The sequence below is a fragment of the Motacilla alba genome, chromosome 4 (genome assembly GCF_015832195.1).
Source record: "Motacilla alba alba isolate MOTALB_02 chromosome 4, Motacilla_alba_V1.0_pri, whole genome shotgun sequence".
NCBI classification, from domain to species: Eukaryota; Metazoa; Chordata; class Aves; order Passeriformes; family Motacillidae; genus Motacilla; species Motacilla alba.
The window spans coordinates 67,628,374-67,650,538 of NC_052019.1; the positions used below are offsets into that span (position 1 = coordinate 67,628,374).

General features: G+C 41.1%; 1 protein-coding gene across 2 annotated transcripts in view; it reads right to left on the reverse strand.

Annotated features, from left to right (window-relative positions):
* Window positions 1–22,165, reverse strand: part of SYNPO2 (synaptopodin 2) — a 78,872-nt gene that overhangs the window by 12,431 nt on the left and 44,276 nt on the right. For both annotated transcript variants that reach the window (XM_038135424.1, XM_038135425.1), the window contains exons 2-4: window positions 14,378–14,529; window positions 9,377–10,167; window positions 4,131–6,310 (exon numbers count right to left, since the gene is read on the reverse strand). In XM_038135424.1, the coding sequence (XP_037991352.1) occupies window positions 4,131–6,310; window positions 9,377–10,167; window positions 14,378–14,529 (3,123 nt within the window). The remainder of the gene's footprint in view (window positions 1–4,130; window positions 6,311–9,376; window positions 10,168–14,377; window positions 14,530–22,165) is intronic.

Genomic DNA, 22,165 nt, shown 5'->3' on the forward strand with positions numbered 1-22,165 from the left:
AGAGAGGAGAAACATTTTGCATAGTGTTAGTTGTTGTCATTTCCGTGCTGTTCCCCTGCCTCACAGTGTACAGAGCATTCCCCACTCCAGAGCAGCTGGAGCAGCAGCACGTCAGGGTCAGGCTGGTCCTTTGTTGAGCTCTCATCCTGGATACTTGATAAACAACGCTCCTCTCAGATCACATCATCTGGTGTGAAGTTCTCTTTGTAACTATTTGTCATCTTTGATTATCAGAGTTCAACAAAAAAACCCCAAAAAATTCAGGAAATGTCTGGAAATAGTCAGCTATATGCAGAATAGATGAGCCTGTCTTGCTGTTCTTTTACCTTCATTATTTAAAAATCTTCTGACAGGTATTTTATCCTGTGCACTCTTTTTTTATGGAGTTTTGTCCCCCCCAGCTTGTCTCCCTCTAATCCCAGTCGTATTTTCTCTCAAAATTTCTGCTCTGACACTTTAGCACTAATTTTTCTACCTGAACCACACACAAGCTCCACACTTCCTTTTTTTTTTTTTTTTGAGCCGGCTGGTACCTCAAGCTCTTATTTTTTGTTTCTTCCTCAGGAGAGCAGAAAGCAAAAGAATGAGGCTTACTTGTAAGAGATGGTAATGTTTTCATTATAAATGTTCCTACAGGAGAAATTCATTGAAATCTCTTTCTGGTTGTTTCATAGTTTATTATTTTTTCTCAAGCAGGAACATCGTAAGAGTGGTTCCTCTAGAGAAGGGATGAGGAGTTGAGCAGTTCTTTGTTGAAGAACTAAATTTTGTCTTTTATTTTTGAAGCAGAAATTTTAACTTTTTGTCTGAAAGCCACTCATCTCCAAAACAAAACTTTTCAATTCAGTTATATAGCAGGATATTTATAACTGAATCATAAATTGAAGGTATATTAACCCTTGATTGAGGTAGCTGTTTCTATGAAAAGGCTGTCTAGAATGTGAGATCAAAACTGGTGCTTTATAATACTTCCAGTCTGTGCTAATTAAATGTGTTAAAATAGTCATAAAACACTTAAATTCCTCCTTTGATGTGAACATACTGGAAGTATTGTTATTGGACATGGCTTAAAATTCATTGTTAAATATGCTTCCATAGGAAAGATGACAATTGCATCTTGGCAGCCTTGCCATATTATATGAAATAATTCTAATAGCTTCTTCAGAAACACATTTACAAAAGCTCACTGCCCTTTCCAAGTGAAATTTCAGATGGCTTCTCTACACAAACAAATCATTTCCTTGACATTTCAGCTACGTTTGACTTTAGCTTTTCATCTGGACCCATGACAATGAGCAGCTCAGCTTTCCTCCAAATATCTGCGTCATAAGAGATTACATCTTGGATAAACCTGTAGGCAGAGCAATCTTTTGAAATATTAGTAAGAATTAAAGACTTACCTGATTAGTAAAAAGAGCCTTGAAGCCAAGTTAGATCCAAGTCCCATGTGTGTAGGATGATGTGTATATAAGAAATTGAATTCAGAGCTGGGCTTTGAATGAGATTTTCAAAAGATCCAAACTGAGTTAAGAGCGCTAATGTCATTGAGACTTTTGTTTTTAACTCTTACTGGTGCTTAAAAATCCTTCTGTCATTGTTCTAGGCCATACAAAATACTTGTATCTTAATGCAAATGTCATTAAAATTCAGCTTTTCAGCATAGATGCACTTTCTAAGCTCCTCTGTCTTGGAGCCACAGGCATCAATACCAACACTTGTGGAGGAAGGACAAAGCTGCAAATCTCCTCATTAGGGAAATATTCTTTTGGTGGTGGGGTGAACAAGTACAGAAGTATGATTATAATTTACAGATGTGCTTTACAGGAGGAGACTAAGCAAAATCATGGAAGGCAATATGAGGCTGATTGGATTTCTGTGTCTCTTCAGAGCACTACTTACCTTTGGCAGGGGATCTTTATTCCAGGTACATACTGGTGTCTTAAAATCTACCTAAAATAGTGTGTGCAACTCCAGATTGAACTCTGGAAAGAGGAGAAGAAAGGAGGGAGCAAAGGGAAGAGGAAAAGGGTTGGGGAAGTGGAGGGAGGAACTTTCGTATTAACAGGCTAGCATAGGAAATAGACTTCCCCCAAAAATATACTGTCAGTCTATATATGGAAGTGAAACAAAAAAATAGCAGCCAAACCAAAGAAAAAAGCCACAAACAGGCAGAGAGGAAAGGGACAAGTTTAATGATAGAAGAAAAGTACAGATATTGGCAGTGGAAAACAGGTAGAAGGGAGATCTCCAAAGGACTAAAATATTGCTACTTTCTATTTCCAGGTAAATGCAGTATAAATATTTATTGAGTTTTCCAAATGTTTTCCCTCTGAATTATCTATCATTTTTTCTGAATTTTAAGGGGGAGATTACCCCTTGGTAATTTTCTTCTAAATCAGTCAATATCCCAATCTAAAATTTAAAGGGGAGAGTGGAATTTTGGTGGTCCAAAATTCATAGGAGTGTTTTTTATTGGTTTGATTAGAGTTTGAATTCAGCCTGCTTTCTGCATGTGCAACCAAATGCATTCTTCTCATTATTGATTGCAGTTTGAGTTACCATCATGGGACCAAACTACAGAGATTTTGTTCATACTTAGGAATGTTTTCTTCATCGAGATAGATGGTTCTACAAACCCTGCTATGATATACAAGGTCCATAATCTGGTCTGTAACTAGCTGAATGATAGTTTAAACAAATATAACAACAGATTCTGCCACCTTTATTCACAGAGTTATGCTTTAATCTTTAGCTTCCCACCTGGGATAGATTTTGATTCCCTTAGTTGTGAGAAACAGCACCTTGTTTTAGCCCTAGCACCACTGATGCTGATGAAAGCCATACTAAACTACGGAAATATTTGCTCTAGAGTCACTGCAGGATTATACAGTACATTTCAAAATCAGGCTCTTAAAAGTTCTCCCCAGTAGCAGTATTTCAATCCTTAGTCCCCAATATGACAAGTAAAAGATAAGTAAAAGACCAGAGTAAAAAGATTTAAAGTGGGATGAAGCACTGTAGAGGCCTAGGAGAAGAAAATGAAAGGTGTACAAGAGGCCAGTAGGAAGACATGGTGATAATCATGATTTACTGGTAATTTCTGTGGCACAGAGTACTCTGGGAGTGAGAATCAGCACTCTACACTATAGGCAGCCCTCCAGTTCTCAGTCACTGTGCTTTCACGAGAAACTGGTTCATTACATTGCAGCTGCAAAACCCAGCTCACCTCTCTGACTGTTTAACAATTTTGATTTACAGGCTTCTCTCATACTTGCTGGGTTCAAGGCAAACTCTGGCTAAAAATATGCCTGCATGTGGGATGTGACATTTCCCCAAAATGGGAAATTTTAAACAATTTGTCCAGCTGTCTTTCCACCTCTTTTTAGTCTTCATGACACTCCAGCATCTCTTATAGCACATTCTCTGTGAAATCACAGAGGCAATTCATGATTTTGGATCACAGCTGATCCACATAGCTTACAAGCTAAGCCCCTAGCTGATCAATCAGATTCCTGTGGAAGGACCTTCGAGCCAGGACAGATTCTGAGTGAATTCCATGAGGCTCTGTGCAGGCCAAAGGTCTATCCAGTTGTGTTCTGCTAGTGATCAGTCAGAGTCTAACACTGTATCTATTTGCTGTGTTAATACATATTACTATTAGTTAATAAGGCACTTCTTTAAAAAAAACACCACCAAAAGTCCTCTAATCCCTAGGTCATTAGAACACATTTGGGGAGAGGGACAGGAAGAAAGCTGTTCTTTGTTAATTTGACATACCAGGAATATTGCTCGCTGTTTCTATTGCTGTAGTCCTAAAGCAAAAACCTAGTGTCCTGCTCACTTCATGCAATGGCACCTCTCCATTTCAGGATGTCATCGCTATAAAGCACCTGATAAAATGCATAAATGTGCTAAAAATTTTAGATCTATTTTGATTCCTTTAAAAAGCTCAAATATTTTGGACCCAGATTTGAGGTGATACATCTGACATTCTTAAGTAAGCTAAGGAATACCACTGGCACAGTCTGTGTGCCCGGTGACCACTGCAAACCAGTGACTACAAGCAAAATGGACACTAAGTTTCTGCTTAGAAACCAGGTTTACTCTTGAATAACCGATGGTTTCCACACCTGTGCAGTGACGCCAGCTTTCTTGGCTGAAAATTTTGGCCTCGGAGCAGTAAACAAAGAGGATGTGGTGGTTTCTGGCTTAGAAAATGCGGAGTAGCCTGTGGGTGAATATGATTCATTCCCTGGGAGAGAGGCGTTGGACGGGAACGAAGGTTGGGACCCGTAGGCTGGCACGGAGTACACCGAAGAGGGCCGGGCCCTTGTAGGAGAGCCAGCACCAGGTGGAAGGTAGGTAGGTAAAGGCAGTGCTTGCTTTGAAGTGGACAGCTTCAATGTCTGCTTCATGGCAAGGCTTTCCTTAGGAGGTTGGAAAGTAAATAAAGATGGATCGAGTTGATAAGGTTGGTGTTTCATAATATCCAAAGCATTGAGACCTTTCTTAGGTTTTCTTTTTGTGTTTTTGGTAGCAGCAGGGGCCTTAGAGGAAGGCTTGGTAGCAGCAGGAGGGTAAGAAGGGCAGTGGATGGGATTATAAGCGACGGGTGGAGGTGCTCGGACATTAGATGAATATTTCCAAGAAGCTGGTAAAGATGGAGTTGGAGATGCGGCTCGTGCCATGTTTGCCTGCACAGTCTCTGAATCCACCACATACTTCTCCATTCGGGAATGCCTCCTGGCAAACAGCTGTGCTCCTTTCCCACTCATAGCTGGTGGCATCTCAAAAGGAGGCTTTGTTTCTCCAGCACTTGGGGTGACTGGTGTTGCCTTGGGGGCAAGGTTTGGACTCGCCAGGCTGGCCTGAGGCCCTTTGAAAGGACCAGCAAGGTTGAGAGTGCTTGGGGGATGGACAGGAGAATGAGGATACTGTGGAGATTTGGGTGCTGCAGGATACGCTGTCTGAGGTGAGGCTGGTGCTGGGAAAGAAGGAGGCTTGTTGGAAGCTGCAGCTGAAGGTGACCAAACTGGTGAAACTGGAGTACTAGGAGAAGGAGACACCTTGAGTGAAGGCTTTGGAGCAACAGGAGGAGGGGCCTTTTGCTTAGATGCTGGAGTCTGCATGAAATTGCAAGCTTCTGCTCCCAAACTGAGGTAGTCTTCTTCGGGTCCTGACTCAAAACCAGCTCCGGTCCCTTTTTTGCCCTCTGCATTGTGTACAAGGGACAACAGGGCAGGATTAGGACTTACTTTGGGTGCATCTTTGAAATTGAACATAGGTTTAGAAGTGCTTCTTCTCTTTGCCTCCTGCAGTATCCCAGTTCTTTTGGCTGGCACAGCAATCCTTTCATCCCTGGACGCGATGTGTTCCGTGGGCTCCGTGGCTGCCCACGCGGGTGGGGCAGCCTTGCTGGCCACTGGAGCTGAGACAGGTCTGTAGAAAGCCTCAGCTGGTGGGCTGACAGAGCAGTAAGGAGGTGGTGCTGCTGCATCTGAAAGGGGACTGGTGATATTTCTTACAGGTGAAAATGGTGCAGCTGCTCGGTTTTGAACTCCAGAAGGGAAGGGTTTTGCTGTTTTATTCAAAGATGCTGCCTTTTGAGTTCCAGAGGACTGAAAAGAGAGGTTTGTGCCAGGTGCTAAGCCAAAGCCATTTTGTTGTACCACTTTGCTGTGATTCACGTCTGTGTAGCTTTTGCTCACACAGCTCTGCTGTCTTGACATTTCCTCCTCTTTTGATTGATAGACAGAAGAGCTCACTTTCTGGAAATTCTCTGTCACGGTGCTTTCCCTGTGCTCCTCTGTCTGCACTGTGCTTGCCTTCATCTCCTCTTGCTCCGCCGTAATCTGATCCATCCTCTGCCGCCTCTTGGCAAACATGAGGGCTCCTTTCCCTGTGCTGTCTGCAAGCGTCTGCATCTCCTCTCCACTTTTTGTCTTCTTTTCCACCTCGAGCAGACCACTGTCCCAGTCAAATGTCACGATCTTGCCGTCCTTGTCAATGTCAGAGAAAAAATCTTCATCTATTTCCGACTCACTCGTTGCAAGCAAACTCACCTCAAAAGTGTTTTCCTTGTCTCCCTCTTCACCTTCACCCTCCTCCTCCTCGTCCTCGTCACGTTCTAACTCCCCAGTCCCGTAGCTGACTAAAGTGTATTTCCTCGCCCTTTGGCGGCGCTTCTTGAACATCAACACCCCCTTGGAATTGGGGTTGGGAGCTGCTGTCAGCAGCAGTGCAATGCTTTTACATTTAGATTTGGCTTCTTTCACCTGCTTCTCTGACAGGCTCTCGCTACGTCGGAGCCCTGTGGAAGGAATCAGAGTGCACATTAAATTCATACGGCCCACGAAACTGCAAGGAGACTAACAAGTGCATTTTTCTGTACTGAAATTCAATAAATATGAAAACATTTCTTTTGTATGGAAAGTTCATTATACTTGAGTTTTTCTCACAGTATCAGCTGTGTTATAAATTCCATACCCAGTGTTCCTTGGAGACACACCCATGCAATTTCTACATCACTTTCTTTAGGACTCTCTTAGCTCAACAGGAACACTACACACGTCTTTATTTCTAGCATTCTTAATTTTTATTCCCAGCACCAACAGGCAGGTGATGTTTTCTCATTTATCCAGCGTCTGGTCTGATATTTTCCAGATAATTGACTATAAGTTCCTAGGCTTACAGCAGCCATTCCCAGCCAGGCAGGCCCATGACTGCTTAATATCTGAGACCAAATGAAACTGAGCAGATTCTGTCTGACATTGGCAGCAGCTTCTGCCATTTAGGTGCTTGTTTTACTCCTGTATATTGCAAACTTGATAAAAGTCAGTATGCTACTGTGTATTAGCTGTTTAAAAGCAAGTATACATCCAGAAGGGCATACACAGGAAATATTAGCATTAACTTTTCAGCCCCTTGGAGATGTGGGAGTTTGTCCATGGTACGCAATGAAAGCAGGTTTCAGTCTTTAAACAATCATTACTTGCCTGAAATATAAGTTCTGTAAGATATAACATATACAGAATATTTATTTTGGAAATGTGGCAAGAGTGAACACACATTTAAGAACAGGACCAAGGAGACTCAACTAACTTCTCAAGGGTATTCACTGGAGTATCAATGACAATATTTCTGAAAGCATAAACTACTGGTTTTCATCAGGTCATGTGAAAGAGGAACAGATGCAGCTGCAAAGCTGATGAATGCACTGGACATCAGTGTGACTGCTTCCTTGTAATGGGACATGGAGCATTTCCCTCATGGGACAATGCTAATCAGGTGATGTCCCTGCTGCTTTCTCTTGTACTCTACTACTGAACCTCATCAATGACAGCCTCAATAGCTCCTCCCTTTAAAAAGCTGGAATTTAAAGCTATTCCTGACTAAACCAATAGTCACAAGGAATAAAACATGCCTCTGATAAAAGTAAATTATTCAGGATCTTTTCCTGGCATACATAAAACAAATTTAATAAAGAAAGCCATGCCGTGTGTTTTCTATTCATGATCCTTTTAGCCATGTCAGTAGATGGAGTCTGATACTTCTCCTATTAAAGACAATCGGAGTTTTGCCATTATGCCAGATGACTACACAACTGGACCAATGGTCCTTACAAGAATCTGTAAAAGAGAAAAGAGCATGGCACCCAAACCAGCAATTTGTAATATTTTATTGTTGGAGAGTCAAATCACAAACTCCTTGGCTCAGTCCTATGACAATCCAATTGTTTACAATAGTCACTGAAGGTATTTTCCAAAACTATGTGTTTTAGTGTTGGAGTGCTACCTATTCAGGTAAATATAATCTGAATAATATTTACAGAGAAAATTTCTGCTAAAGAGATCAAACACCCATAATAAAAGTTGTTCTCTAGTTCAGACTTAAATGCTGCATAATAACTTCTATTTTTGCAGAAAACGTGCATGGTGTTTGCTGCATTCATTATGCTGGGCAATTTATTTTTTCTAATTTGTAGACAGGTTAATAATAATAAGTAATGTAGTAATAATAATGCAAAAAAATTTGTATTAAATCAGTGGCTCCTAAGAGTAATGACCTGCCACTGGTTTAGAAGAGACTGCGATTGTCATAGTTGACACGGAAAAAGGACAGGACTTCTTCTTGAAAGAAGAGTTTATCATGTAAAAAGTAGTTCATTCTTTGTACTTTTGCCTTTTAAGACAGGCACTGCAAATAATTCCCTAAGAAATGCAGGCACAGCCCCACAGTTGGTTCTGACTTCACAGCCAAAATGTGAAGCATGTGCACTTTTCTTTTATACTTCATTTAATATGCCCAAAATATGTGGGTTGCATACAGACACTTAGGCATAAGTAACTGCCTAATCCACTTGCCACTGAGACACAAATGGTTATCATGCTAAAAATATGCTTCCAGAGGAATTAGCAGTGGGTTAGCAGAGGAGTTCCAACGCTGCATATGAAATAGTTTGTTGCTACAGTATCTCACTGCACACATTCAAGCACCTTTGACATACTGCTACTAAATCCCCAGACAGGATTCTTTACATTGCTGGGAAGGAGCAAGCAACCAATAGAAAACTCCCAGATGAATAAAATAACAAATAAATAAATAGATTAAATAATAAATAATACACCTCTACACCCAGTTAATCAATATTGGCTCCAGTGGCAAGTTTGCCTCCATGTAAACTTCTTGGACACATTTTGAAGCTCTGGGTCTGACCTCTGGGTCTGGGAGTCAGGAGAAATAACATGTTCACTTTACAGTCTAGAGAAGGCTGACAAAACCAAAAGGATCATGTAACAGTTACACACATGCTGGTGTCTGTCAAAATCTCTTCTGCAGACAACATCAAGCTTTGCTGCTAGACTTTTTTATTAACTTTTCAAAGCAGTGGCATGGCTTTGGTTTTAGATGATGCAAATGACAACGCAAAGCTTTTGCTATAAAAGGAGAAAGCCACAGGATTCACTGAGATATGTGCAAGCAGCTTGCCCTTTTTGTTAATATTTTACAGATTGCCATTGAATATGAGTTAGAAGACCAGCAGATTTCAGCTCTTTCAGGAGATGTAAGTATTTTTAGTTGGACAAAGTCATGAGTTAATTTCAAAGTGGAAGTCTACTAAGCAAAGTTATTCAGCGCAGTTAAGGCATGGGTATACTCTTGGCTCATCACCAGGAGCATTGTATTACCCTGAAAAAATACATAAAGCAAGAACAGAAACATCATTTAAAAGAAAAAGAGAGAGGGAAAGTTAGAAAACTGCAGAAAAAAATCTCTAAACATTTTTTTTTCTAATGCATTCTAAATCCTGAAATGATAGCCAAAGCTACAAAAGATGCCCCCAGGCAGTGCAAATGATTAGATGGGACATACTCACTTGCGTGCCTTGCCCTGTGCTTGAGAGGTCTGTGTTCCTTTTCCGAGTGCTTGCTGTCTTCTCCCTGCACGGTGGCTTCTGCTGAGATTGCAAAGGAGAGGAGGGAAGGAGGTGCTTCTGACTGCCCTCCTTCTACTTGAGAATCAACACACCCCCTTTCAGACGGAGACCTGGGCGCTTCCTTCTCCCTGTCTGAGCAGTCTAGGATCACCTCCACCCTGGGGATAGATGGAGCTGCACCTTGGATCCTCTTGACCTCCTTGCTGCTAGAAAAGTGGACTACTTTGTTTGACCACTGGATGTTGCCCTCCTTCACGCCCAGGGGAACTGCGATGAGGGGGCTGCTCCCGCCCTGTTGTGCACTGGGTCCTCTGCCTGAAGGGGGGAACTTTTCTGCCCCCAAGAGAGTCACAGCAGCAGCACTGGTGGCCTTGTGGGCGTCATTTGAGAGGGACACCTGCAGCTCAACCATAGCACCTGGCCCTTCTTCTGCCGTCCCTCTGACACCAGCCTCGTCTGTCACGATCACTTTGGGGGTGCCTATCACTTTAGGAGGAATTCTGTGGCTTTGTGTAGTCTCTTGTTTTGTTTCAGCAAAGTGTGTGTTGCTTTCTGCCGCTCCGTGGTGAGTCCCACTGTAAATCTCTGTGATGCATAAATCTCCATGGGGAATCTCTTGCTCGGTGTTCATTTCCAGTGTGGTGTTCTCCCCATAGTCCTCAATTTTTATGTTCTCGTGCTTCCCATTTTCTCTTTCAGCATTTAAGGTTTCATTTATTCCACTGGAGGATCTGCACATACATAAACAATTCAAGAAATTAAGCTTCTGTAAGCACAGCCCTTGTAAATAGAGTTGAAAAACAATTTCTGCATAGTATTTCTCCACCCTAATTAATTGTGGCACCTTCCAGCAGGTCCACTTAAATAGAAGAATTTTCCCAGAATGTAGACGTCTTAAATAGAAGCATCTTTGTATCTTTCAAAAATTTTCAACTTAGCAGTGCAGTAAGAGGGAAGTTACATTACTCTGGTAGAACTATGACCCCACTAACCTGAAATGTGGAATTGTATCATTCTTAACATCAGTGTGCTTTCACAGACACATTTCTGTTATAGGGTTTCCAGAGCAATGCTGCTGAGACATTTGAGACAATACTTCTTCATATTTCACATGTCCGTGAGAAAACTGACTTTGCATGACACCACAGGAGTGGTTAATTTTTGTCTCTGTAGCCACTACTGCAACTGTTTTAGGCACCATCCTTACATGTGGTTCCTGTCCCAAATCACTCACTCTCTAAGGAATAGAGAAGTACTGGATAACGATCAGAGAGAGGGAAATGAATATCTGAAATACACATTCGAAGAATTCCTGAGAGATCATCACCCTTATATATCATGGATTAATTGAAATAGTCAGGGCCTATTCCAGTGATCCAGCAAAAAAGGGTAGTGGACCTATACAATATTTCCTACCTATTTAAAAATATACTATTTCCAACTGGAAAATGTTGTTCTCACTTACAAAACCTACAATATATGTCAGTGTAGCTCTTTTTTTCTAAACTATTAATTCCTCTGGCCCAGTTAAGATTATTTACTGCTCATAGGATACCTGGTGTACTCTTTAGCACCTTCTTTCAGTACTCTGGACCATACTGAGTACTATTAATTTGAGGAGAAACCTTCTCTGTTCAGCAGGGCTGCAGCATGTTATTTAGAGTTTCTATCTGCTAGAAGGTAGCAAAGCACTTTTTCAAATGAGGAAAGTGGTAGGTGTCCCCACTAAAGTCCCCATCAAGTACTATGGAGGTTTTTTAAATCAAAAGCAGCCCTGGCTATTCTGAAACTTTGGAACCCCCTAGAAAAAAAAGGTTGGAAGAAGCAGCAGAAGGAATGAATCTGTCAGTGTGCTGAAGAAACTTCAATATGGCTTGCTTTTCAGGCATGCAGCTCACTGCTTGTGGTAGCCTGGGTCTGCCTCAAATAGCACGAGAAGCGTAACATCCATTTCACCACATAAGGGGCTTGGTAAAGGTCAGACAGATTTTTATTTAGGGAGCTCCTTGTGAGTGCTGCTGGATCCCATCGGATGGTGCTGTTTGGATGATCAATTGTACTGCTCTTGAGCACAGATAAATTACAGAAATCTGTAAACATTTCCTTGTAAGATATGGACTGGGGGCTGGGCCAGCAAAATGCTAACCTTTATTGGTAGTTGAATGATTGTGTGTATGTGTGGGAGAGAAATATTTCCACCTTAAAAGGCCCTTGCTACGTATGGATATACTTCTACTCTATATAGACATAATTGTGTATCCTGTGTCAAAAGGCAGAATACTGGGTATGATTTCTTTTTTGAAATTTCAGATTCCATTTTGTCAAACGATTGTTTCTGTTCCAGGCCTTTCCAGCTCACTGCAGGAACAACAGCCCTGGTGTAATTCCAGGAAGGAAGCACAACTCCTGGAGTCAGCACAGCAGGGTTTGTCACAGGCTCATGTTTTTACTCCCTACATGGTGTATTTTGTGTCGGCATGCTTCTTCCCCCTAGAAAGGTTCTCTCCAGACTCAGCAGTAGCCCAGGAGCTGCTAACATTGATGTGAGGAGGCCAGGCTGGCGTTTCAGTGTCTGTCCCCTCTCTCCACGTTTCCCGGATCCATCTGTTTAGCATTTGCCGGGAAGGTCAGTGAGATGCTCCCCCACACGGCATCTGGGAGTGCCCGCCCTGCAGGGTGTCGCTTTCCTCTCATCCTGTAAACTGAGCATTTTCTGGGCACTGCTGCTGGTCACTAACTCACTGTGGCTTACACGGCATTGGGAAAACTTTTGGTTGACATCAAAGGCCAAATAGCCTTTTAAAAACTATTTTCCTCCCAGTAAGAGTTGTAAGAGCAGAATTAGGTCAACACTTAATGCCTGTGAAAATCCATCCTTCATGCAAAAAATTCAGGGGCTTTCCAATGGAAAATATTCTTCCCTGCTAACAAAAGATACTTAGATATAAAGATCAGCGGTGGAATACCACTTAAATTATTCTTTCCTCATGCCTTCCAGCATTTTCTTGAGGTGGCTGCTAACAAGTGGCTACTCAGGAAAGGAAGGATTTGCTTCTCAATGCTCTCAAAGATGCTAAGACACTTCCTGAAAAATCCATATGGGGGTAGTGCTGAGAGGGATAGTACCCACAAATGAGGTGGGAGTGGAAGAGAAGTGTTTCAGTCCATTCTCCCATACCTGGGAAAATACACACAGCAAGGACTGGGATTTGGGAGATGAGCTGATGAGAAGAAGTTTAAAGATTCTCACAGTGAATTTCTTTAGAACATTTTAGTCACTTTCAGAGTGTTGAACAACTTCAATTTTCCTAAAATTTCTGACATGGTTTCATTCCATGAAACACTGAATTATATGGTATAAATACTCTGTTTTGGTTCTGATTTTCAACCTTGCCTTGTTGTTCACCATGCATTCTAGCAGGGACAATGGAGAGTCTCTTTCAGCTGCAGCATCCTGTGGCCTTCAGACAACTGAAATATCAGTTATGGAACAGCAACAGGCAGGAGTCAAAGTATGTGGAGCTATTTCTATGGCTGAAGAGAAGACAGCTGGTCAGCCACAAATATCATTCTTACAAGTGCAGCTCCAATAGCCACGTTATGAATTAAAAACAAAAGAATGCAGCTATCACATGAGGAACACTCAGCTGCTCCCCTGCTGAACCAGGAGCAGGAGCTGTGCACTCTGGAGAAGGTAAGCTCTAATCCTCAGCTACCGCTGTCCCCCTGATCCTGTCACACTGATCCATTACTCAGCCCCAGACAACATGTGCACACAGGCCATGCAAAATGTCTGTTATAAATAAAATGAGCACTCCTTGAGAGCATCTAGTTTTGAAGGCAGACTGTCACTTTGAACTGGTAAGCACTTGAGGAAAGGTCCTTTGAGCAGGTTGCAGGAACCATGAGGAATTCCACATGCTGTGTAGACATCCCTGGTAGCCAGAGACAAGTGCCTGTTTTCAGCCTTTCCAGGAACACTGCTCTGGTAGCTGTCATGATGAATTCTGATCCTTTCCTGGTCCTGCCTGTGAGAGGGAGCTGCAGTAGCTCTGGGGGGAGCCTTAAGTCCTTACAAGGAGTGTGGGAGTTTCAAGACTTTTCTTCCTCTTCTTACCCCCACTGAAGGCAACTCAGAGTTCATCCTGTCTGAATTCACAGTCTGGGGAGAATGTGCTTTCCTGTAGGTGGCTCTGAACTCAGGTTGCCTTTATTACACTGATGGCGATTACAGAGCAGGCATTGGAATAGGCAGATGTTCAGAGAGCAGTAATGCTGGCCTGCTTGCAAGTTTGCACGAAGCTTCTCTGCTCTAAGAAACTCAAAGCATTTTCAAAGAAAACTGAAATTCCCTCTCACTATTTTAGAAAGGCAGAAACTGAGACCCGGAGAGCTGTGACTTCCCCCACCTCATCTAGTGAGGTGATAACAGCTACAGAAATAGAATTCATGACTTCCAGACCCTCTCCTTCTCCTGACCACTAACACGTTTTGCCACCCACGAAGTCCATTTGCCATGTCATCATCAAGGCATATCTGGGTAGCACAGTTTCTCCATCTATACAGCCTTTGTTTTATGTAAGCCTCACTTTCCTATCTGTAGGGAGTAACAACACTTCACTGCTTCAAAGGAGTGCGGGGAATAACTGAACTCAAGGCTCTGCAATATGCATATATGGTAGTAGACACCTTGCAAGTATTAATACTTACATTTGGAGACTGTGCTATTAATTCTGTGCCTGACTGCTGCTGTTCAAATTATATACATTAATTCCTTCAGCTCAAATTCTCTGTCTTCCTTTTCCATCCAAGCAGAGTTACAGACATTAACAACAGGACTATCAGAACCTCAGTGTAAGTCTGCAAAACTAGTGTGTTCAAAGCCAGCATTTTTCAGGTGATTCACTGAATTGTAACAAAGCATCCTGAGCATTCCTGTACCTCTTGATAAGCATCTGCAGGACGTCAGTCAGGCTCTCCATCAGAACAATGACTTCAGCATAGGTTAGGTCTCCACAAGGCTTGCCATTGATAGACACCACCTCATCCCCCTCACACAGTCCAGCCTTGGCTGCTTTGCTTTTGCTGCGAACCTACAATGAGTCAAAGAAAAATTCCAAATTGCACAATTAGTGTTCATTTGAAAACAGCAGCAACCATGTCCTCAGCATACTTTTTGTCTGTGCAAAAGGATCAATAATATTGATCATAAACAAATTTACGGTAACACAAATTAATAACTTGTCTCAGTTGAGGTTAATACTATTCTGGCCAGTAATAATACAAAACCTTCTGCTTTACTGAGCTTGTGAGCTAGGTGTCAAACAGACTGGATGAATTCTTTTAAAACTGGGAGACATGGAAGTTTGGGACAGACAACAATCAATTGATCACAGTTTAGCGGGACTGCAAAAAATGCCCCATTAGTTTCTCTGAAAATGAAGACTACTAAGATTGTAAAAGATGCACTGAGATTGTAAAAGATGAGTCTGTAAATTCACACCTCTCTGGTCAGTGTATCAATATCTTCATGCTGGTCACTTTTTCCTTAGAAGCCCAACTGTAGTTTTAGTCTCCAAACTATAGACATCTGCTTCCCTGGAGATCCTAAATCCATGTTTAGTCATGTGAGTAAGTGCCCTGATTTACTAAAGCATGCCTGTTATGGTCTAAACTTCCCTGTTAAGTTCTCATTCAAGAATCCTGCGCAGCTCAGTTTTTCAGTTTCACTCCTTTTTCCGCTGGCAGTGGGTTACAACTTATCACAGTCTTTGCATAACAAAACCCAGACAGCTCTAACACCACTCAAGGTAAGCTTACAGTGGATGGCTATTTTTGAAGTACATATTTGGCAAAGACTGTGTTATATTAACCAGGATTCTTGCACAAGTCTATTTTAGAATGACATATACATAAAAAAGGGCTGGCCTTGAGTTATTTGAGCTCAATTTTCTACCTGTTGGTGTGAGTACTTTGGCCTTATGTCACATCCAGTTCATTCAGTGTTATTCCCTTGTTAATTCTCATAGTGTCATTTTTCTTGAAAATTTTTAGAGAAGTAGCATTTCTACCATACTCACAGTAGCAGAGTCAGTCCCTACTCACTGTAGGAAAGCTACTTCTGATATTCTCTGGACCTAAGAGTGGATCTGCCCCGCAGACTCATGGAATTGTCCCACATTTTCTATTAAGCCACTGAGCTGGTACCTAAGATGCATTTCAGAAAGGAAGTTCCTTGGAGTCAGGATGATATGGGCCGCAGCAGTAAGACTGCACATTTTTCTGTGGCAGGGCTACTATATCTATCTCTGCTGTTTCAATTTACACATTCCTATATGGCACATTATGGCTCTCGGAGCAGCGAAGGAACAGAAGCCTGGTGCATACAGAAGCCAGTTTCTACCTTGCAGAGTTAACATTTACAAATATGGAGTGGTATGCTACTCTGTTTATCTCCCCTTGGACAAGAGCATAAACATCCTTGTGCCTTGGGAAGAAATGACACTTTAGTCAGTGTTTAGAAGGTTTTGCTTTATATAAGAGATAGAATTTTGGATGAGGTCTAGTTACTGTCTTTTTTAAATAGGAGGGTATCCTATTAAAATTTTACAAGACATTCTTGGCCTGAATGTAAATATTTAATGTAGATGCCATGAAGTGTGAGTGAGTACATTTGAGTGAGGCTTTTTCAGAAAATCTATAAACATCCATTATAGAAACCTGTGAACTCCAAAATAGCATAATGTGAGAAGAAAACTTGTTTCTCTTTCTTTATTTAGTGTTTGAGGGACTCCTTGGTAGCATTACAAAGAAAAAAAAAAACAGACAAGGAGATTCATTTTCTTTTAAAACTTCTTAAAAGGTTCTCTCAGTCCATTTTTTCTGCCTTGTGAATTGTTGAGAGATCACAATTCTGAGATATATGAAACTGCATGCAAAAACACCCTCCCAAATTTGAACAATATATATATAAAATCACCTCAGTATTAACCCTTTTTTTTTTTTTTTTTTTTGTGTTTCTGTTGGGTTAATAAAAGGGAAGAGAGAGTGCCCAGAAGAAAACAGGCAAGGGCAGATTACGTGGTAAATTGTAGCAGGTTGCTTTTAGGATAGAATATCCCATCATCATTTGTGTTATTTCAGCCTCAGCATAACACCCACTTACCCAACAATATGTAGATGCTTTGCCAGGCAAGCTGTAATTGTTTCTGGCTTTGTTTATTTGTTTTCACTGGAAAGCCACAAAAATGAATAAATAATTTACTCATGTAAACCAAAACTTTTCAGATTTCTGGGAAAAATAATATAAATAAATAAATAAGAAATAAAGAAGACCCACCCAGAACAACAACAACACAATTCCAAGAAGATTTGTGGAAAGAAAGATCTCTCTGGTAAAATATGTGTTCGGTGGACAGTTTTCTCTCAAAATTTTGGCAGAAAGCCTTTGAGGAGCCCACTGGAAAACAAAAGCTGCTTTTGTTAGCAGAAATGCAACTTGGTCACACAGGGGACAGTGAGAAACTTTTATCCAGTTCTTGGGGACTTAAGGCAAGGCATATTTGGTTGTAAAGCAGGAGAGATTCTTACAAAACCAGTGATTGCTCTTGAGTGCAGCCCTGGCTTTTTCAGGTACTTGTTACTCCTATGTACTTGGAGTTGAAGTTTTCCTGAGGAAGAAAATGTGAGTTTCCCAATACATTTTTTGAATGGGATCTCACCACAAGAAAAATAAGTTTGGAAATATTTTCTTTGTTTTCCAATGCCTGGAATACTAGTATAAAACAGCAAAACTGGGCTGGTGCTGTTACTGCTGAACCTGTCAAGATACCAGCTGCTAGTGGGCACCCTGAAGAGCTCCTCCCCATTTTCAGCTGGTGCTGTCTATTGCTTTCCTGCTCCCCCTCAGTCAGGACTCTTTATTATTCATGTACCTGAACTATGTAATTTCTTTTTATTCCCAGGTTTCTCCTGTATCTAGAATTTCCCACTATCAGGAGTGCTCTTTGGTGATTAAAATGTCAAGTATTAAGCAATTCCTCACATCCACAGAAATATTAAACTTAGGAGAAAACTGTTCCATGCTATGTGAAGAACTTAGCCTGGGTGTTCACTGTTATCTGAGCACCCCAGGCAATCCAGGAGCCCCTGGCACCAGTTCAGAGGCAGCAGGGACTGGGGGCTGTCCAGAGGCTGCTTAGAAGGGTCTGTGAAGACTTCAGGTGGGAAGTGTGAGTGAGCACGGTCTAGGTGCTGTGCTGGCCTGGTGAGAGATCACCTCCCAAAGACACAGGTATGTGGGGAAGTGCAGGACCGGAACTTTGGTGGTGGCTGTGGGATGCTGCTGGGGCTGGAGTAGCCATGGATGCTCCCAGCATATGGCAGCTCCAGTCAGTTTCTTCCCCAGTAAAGAATAAATGGATGGATACACAGTGGCTGTGCTCGTGTGAGTGTGGGGAAAAGTATTTTAAGAGAAAGCAATTGAGAGGGCCCAGCCCTCATCCTGTGTACACTGCAGTGCTTTTAATTTAAACTAGATCAAGTCTCCTTCTGCCAACTGGAGACTCCTTCCTGCATAGATCTCCTTTGATTTAATCTGAAAGCACTCCAGCTGTAAACCAGAACTGTTCCATGCTATGAAACAAAGCATGGTAAATCAGGAATAACTGAGAAATTGGCTTCAAAAATGTTATCCCAATGAAGCTAAAAAGCTGGAGTCGATGCACCTGTTACTTGCTGCGGCTACAAGTGGATGCACAGACAGCAACTGGGGCTCAGCTGACCAGCTGATGATTTTGGGTGCATGTTTGAGCCCTATAATAAGCAGATCAGGGTTGAGGAATGTTGAACCTGGTAACAAGGTCAGTGAGTTATAGTTTAAAGTGAGGCAAATGGACTTGAGGACACTCTGCAGCCCAGGTTCTCTAATGGCACAATGAGGAATTATTAGGATTTTTCATCAGCTTTTCATCATCTTTGCCAGTGATTTTTGTTAAGGATGATGTGTATCTTAATCTTGTCCTGGAGCTCAGTTCATTCTGGAGCCAGGAGTACAAACTTTTATCTGGGACATGTGTCTAGGTGCTGTGCATCAAGTATAGCCTGACTGAGCAACTGATCCAAGGAATTGAGCAATATGACCATAAGCACAGTCTATTTAGCCTAAAATTGTATCTAATAAAATAAGACTTATGTAGCTTTAAAATATACATATATTTGCACTGCAAAATTCTGAATTTGGAAAGCAAGCTTTCCAAAACCATGGGTTATTTTCAGAACTATTTACTCATCCTTTTTCAGTTTGCCAGCAGCTTTTAAACAGCAGAACAGGAAATATTGCCATTGCCAGTGGAAATATCCTTCCCTGCATTTCAGGCACCTTGCTCATACAGACAGAGTGGTTTCTTTCACTGAGGGGTCACCTCTGGAAGAGCCTATTCAGTTGGCTATCCTGTCTGATTCCTGAAGCCTCATTTGAGCTGCTGTTGCCCCTCAAGGTTTGAAGCTGGTTCCTGGAGCCTTATTTACATGTGTATCCTCAGAGGTAGGTTTGGGTCTTGGGTGGCTGGCCTTGTGTTCTGCTGTGATGAAATATGTTGCCCAAAATAGCAAGGCTTAGCAGGCAAGGGACTTCTGTAGATCAGTTGTCCATCCTCATTATTGTTTACTACTTTAGTTATGTCAACTGCAAACTTTACCAGCAGTGACTTTTTTGTTTTCTTTTAAACAGGTGATTAAACATCAATAACAAAGGATATGTTCTTTGGCTACTGTTATGCCCTTACTGAATAATGATTCCTCAGATTAATGTTACCTTTTCAGACCAAACAACTAGCTAGCTTTTAAAGCAGTAATTTTTACTACAGTAGCAAACTGTGGCCTTTGATGTCTTACTTTTATCAGTAATGCAGAAATGTGTTTAATAAATTTCTAATTAATAGCCTTTTTAAAGTAATCATTAACCTAAATCTTGGGATTAGTACCCTTACTCTGTAGAACTAACTAACTATGAATTAAAGAGTGGCATTGTTTAAATGTGCCTTGTGTTGAGGTTTTTTTTTAATTGTTCTGTTGTATTGCCAGAGATATGAAATGGTAATGAAGCAAAAAAATAAGTCTCAGTATGTAAGAAAGTGGGGCTGGAGAGACACTGCTGTTTCTTTTGATGTTTGTACTAATATTAAAGCAGTAAGAGGTTGATGCACTCCTGTCACAAGTAATATTTTCTCTAAAAGAAATGACTTGCACATTAACTTTGACACCCTGAATACAGTTCTCATGTTTCTACTTTCTTTTTTTTTTTACTGTCAGATAGCTTAATTTTGAGAAAAAGTATAATTAAGTTAAGAATCCAAGTTAAATGGGTTATGTGTCAGAAATAACAATGAAGTCAACTGACTTGAATAGGCCTTGTCCTGGCCATAAAAGAGGTGGTGATTCAAAGTGATTGAAAAGACAGGAGAAGTGATGAAGTGATCAAAAATCTATGTCATTAGAGAAAGTTGTATTCTGCTTGCTGACAAAGTGACAAATATGAAAATACCCAAAGTATAGTGGAACTCAGCTTTGCCACTTAGAACTAAGTACAAATTAAAGGCCTGCCTGTTAATTGCTGCAATAAATTTATCTAGCTAATGTGTTTTCCTTTAATATGTTTTGAGGCCAGCATAAATAAAGTAATGTATTCACTACTTAGTTTAATTTTATCAGACATTAGGTCATACTTTCCAGAAGTTATTTTTTCTCATTAATTGATTAGCTAAGTGTTAGTCATGAAGTTCAGGATCAGGGATCAAAGATCAGTGTTTCCTGCAGACAGTATTTTAAAAAAATCCCAAAACACACCAAAAAAGGCACTTGATCTCTTCTGTTAAAAATCCTACAGAAAAGGCAGTGGCTGGTATATGTATTTAAAAATATTTGAAAGTTATCTGTCACTCTAATAAAATGAACAATGCTTTGCTATGAGAAGGAAGCAGAAGCACTCAGAGTGACAAATGTTATGACTTGTATGAAGTTAGGGAATTAAAAATGAAGTTACAAATCAAATTAATTCAGCCACAGTTTATAAATAAGGCTCTAGGGCCTTGTTTGGCAATGGTTATGCATGCAGGAGTCCTTTAGACAGACAAGTAGCCTTCAGTTAGTGAGCTTTTTGGGGGTTAGATATGAAGGACTGTACAGTAAGTTAAGCCTACCTCCTAATGTGCTTGGGTTTTTTAGGCATCTCCGTAGATCCTTTAAATAGCTCAGAGACTCCAGGCTGGTAAATAGTGCTATTGCTAAATCAGAGGGGATGATGAAGGGACAAGCTCATATCCCCTTGTTTTCTCCATGGTTTCTGGAGGGGATTTCAGTCAGGTTTACAATGAGAACATACAAATCTATTTCCACCTTAACACTTTATTCCCCATCCCCAAGCACTGCCATCAAGTTATAATGTGGGCTGTATAAATAATGAGTCTTAAGGAAAAACAAGTATCCATAAATGAGGAAAATTGGAAGACCTTTGTGTTCTTAATTTTCTGTTTTACCATGTATATAAAGAGAAAGTTGCTGTCAGTAAACAGATAGCAATGTGCAGACAGGAAAGAGTCATCAGATCTTCAGGAAAGGAATTGGAGCCACTTGTAGATTTAACTGAGTAATTGTAGCAGAGGAGTTCCTTGAGAGGTTTTAAAAGCCATATAATTAGGAAATGTTCTTGCCTAGAACTCTTGCTTTACATCCACATAAATTCATTGGAAATACCAGGTTCTGGTCTAAACTGAAGGCATTTTTGGCAGGACAGGGCTCAAGCTTATGGATTGCATTTTGAGCAAAATAGGTAAAATGCTATTGAGGTAACAGTGTCATTGATGGAGCTGGAGTGGGATGATTTACCTGGGTGTATGTATTCTGTATACAGACTCCACGCTGGCTGCATGCATTTTACTCTTATATGGGGCCTCTTTAGAGCTGGCATACCATATTTTAGAGCTGCTTTCATTAGCCATGCCTGTACTTGACCATGAGTCTGCTGCATGATGTGGCTCGCGCTATTTGCATCTGTGCTGCCTGGAGGTGACTTTGTGTCAAGCTGATTCCAGTTCTCATCCTCTCCGGACTGAATTTCTCTAGCAGATAAGCTACTTTCTTTCACAATCAGTCAGGGTAAAAGCCACAATATAAAAGCATAAGACAGGGCAAGTTCCCTGGGATTGTGAGATCCAACTGCTCTCTAGCTCCTCTGAATGTATGGGAATGCAATGAGGAGCCTTGCCTCAGAGCTGAAGCTCAAGTGCTGTGACTTTAGCTACTATAAATATAGATAATATGAATAGAGACAGTATAAGTATAAACTACTTTTCTATATTTTACCTTGAAGTCTCTGTGTCCCCTCCTTTGGGGATTGTATGCAAGATTTTCACAGTAGGACTAGTGAGACAATACAAATGCCTCTTAATTAACTGGGTTAAACAAAGATGCTTCTAAGTTGTCTCCCAAACAGTTTTTCTGAGAGGAAGCTTTGAATAATGAAGTATCTTTGGCTTGTAAGGTAAGCAAAGAATATTTCCTTTCACCAAATTCTTCCCGGAAGCAGGACAATGATATTGGGAATTGGGCAGTTCAGCCCACTCTTTTCTCCTTCTGGTCTTAAAGGCAACCTCCTAGAGACATCCACTTTCATGTCTGTCTGTAAAGTAATTACCTTTCTAAATGGGTTATGAGACAAAATAACATTAAAGA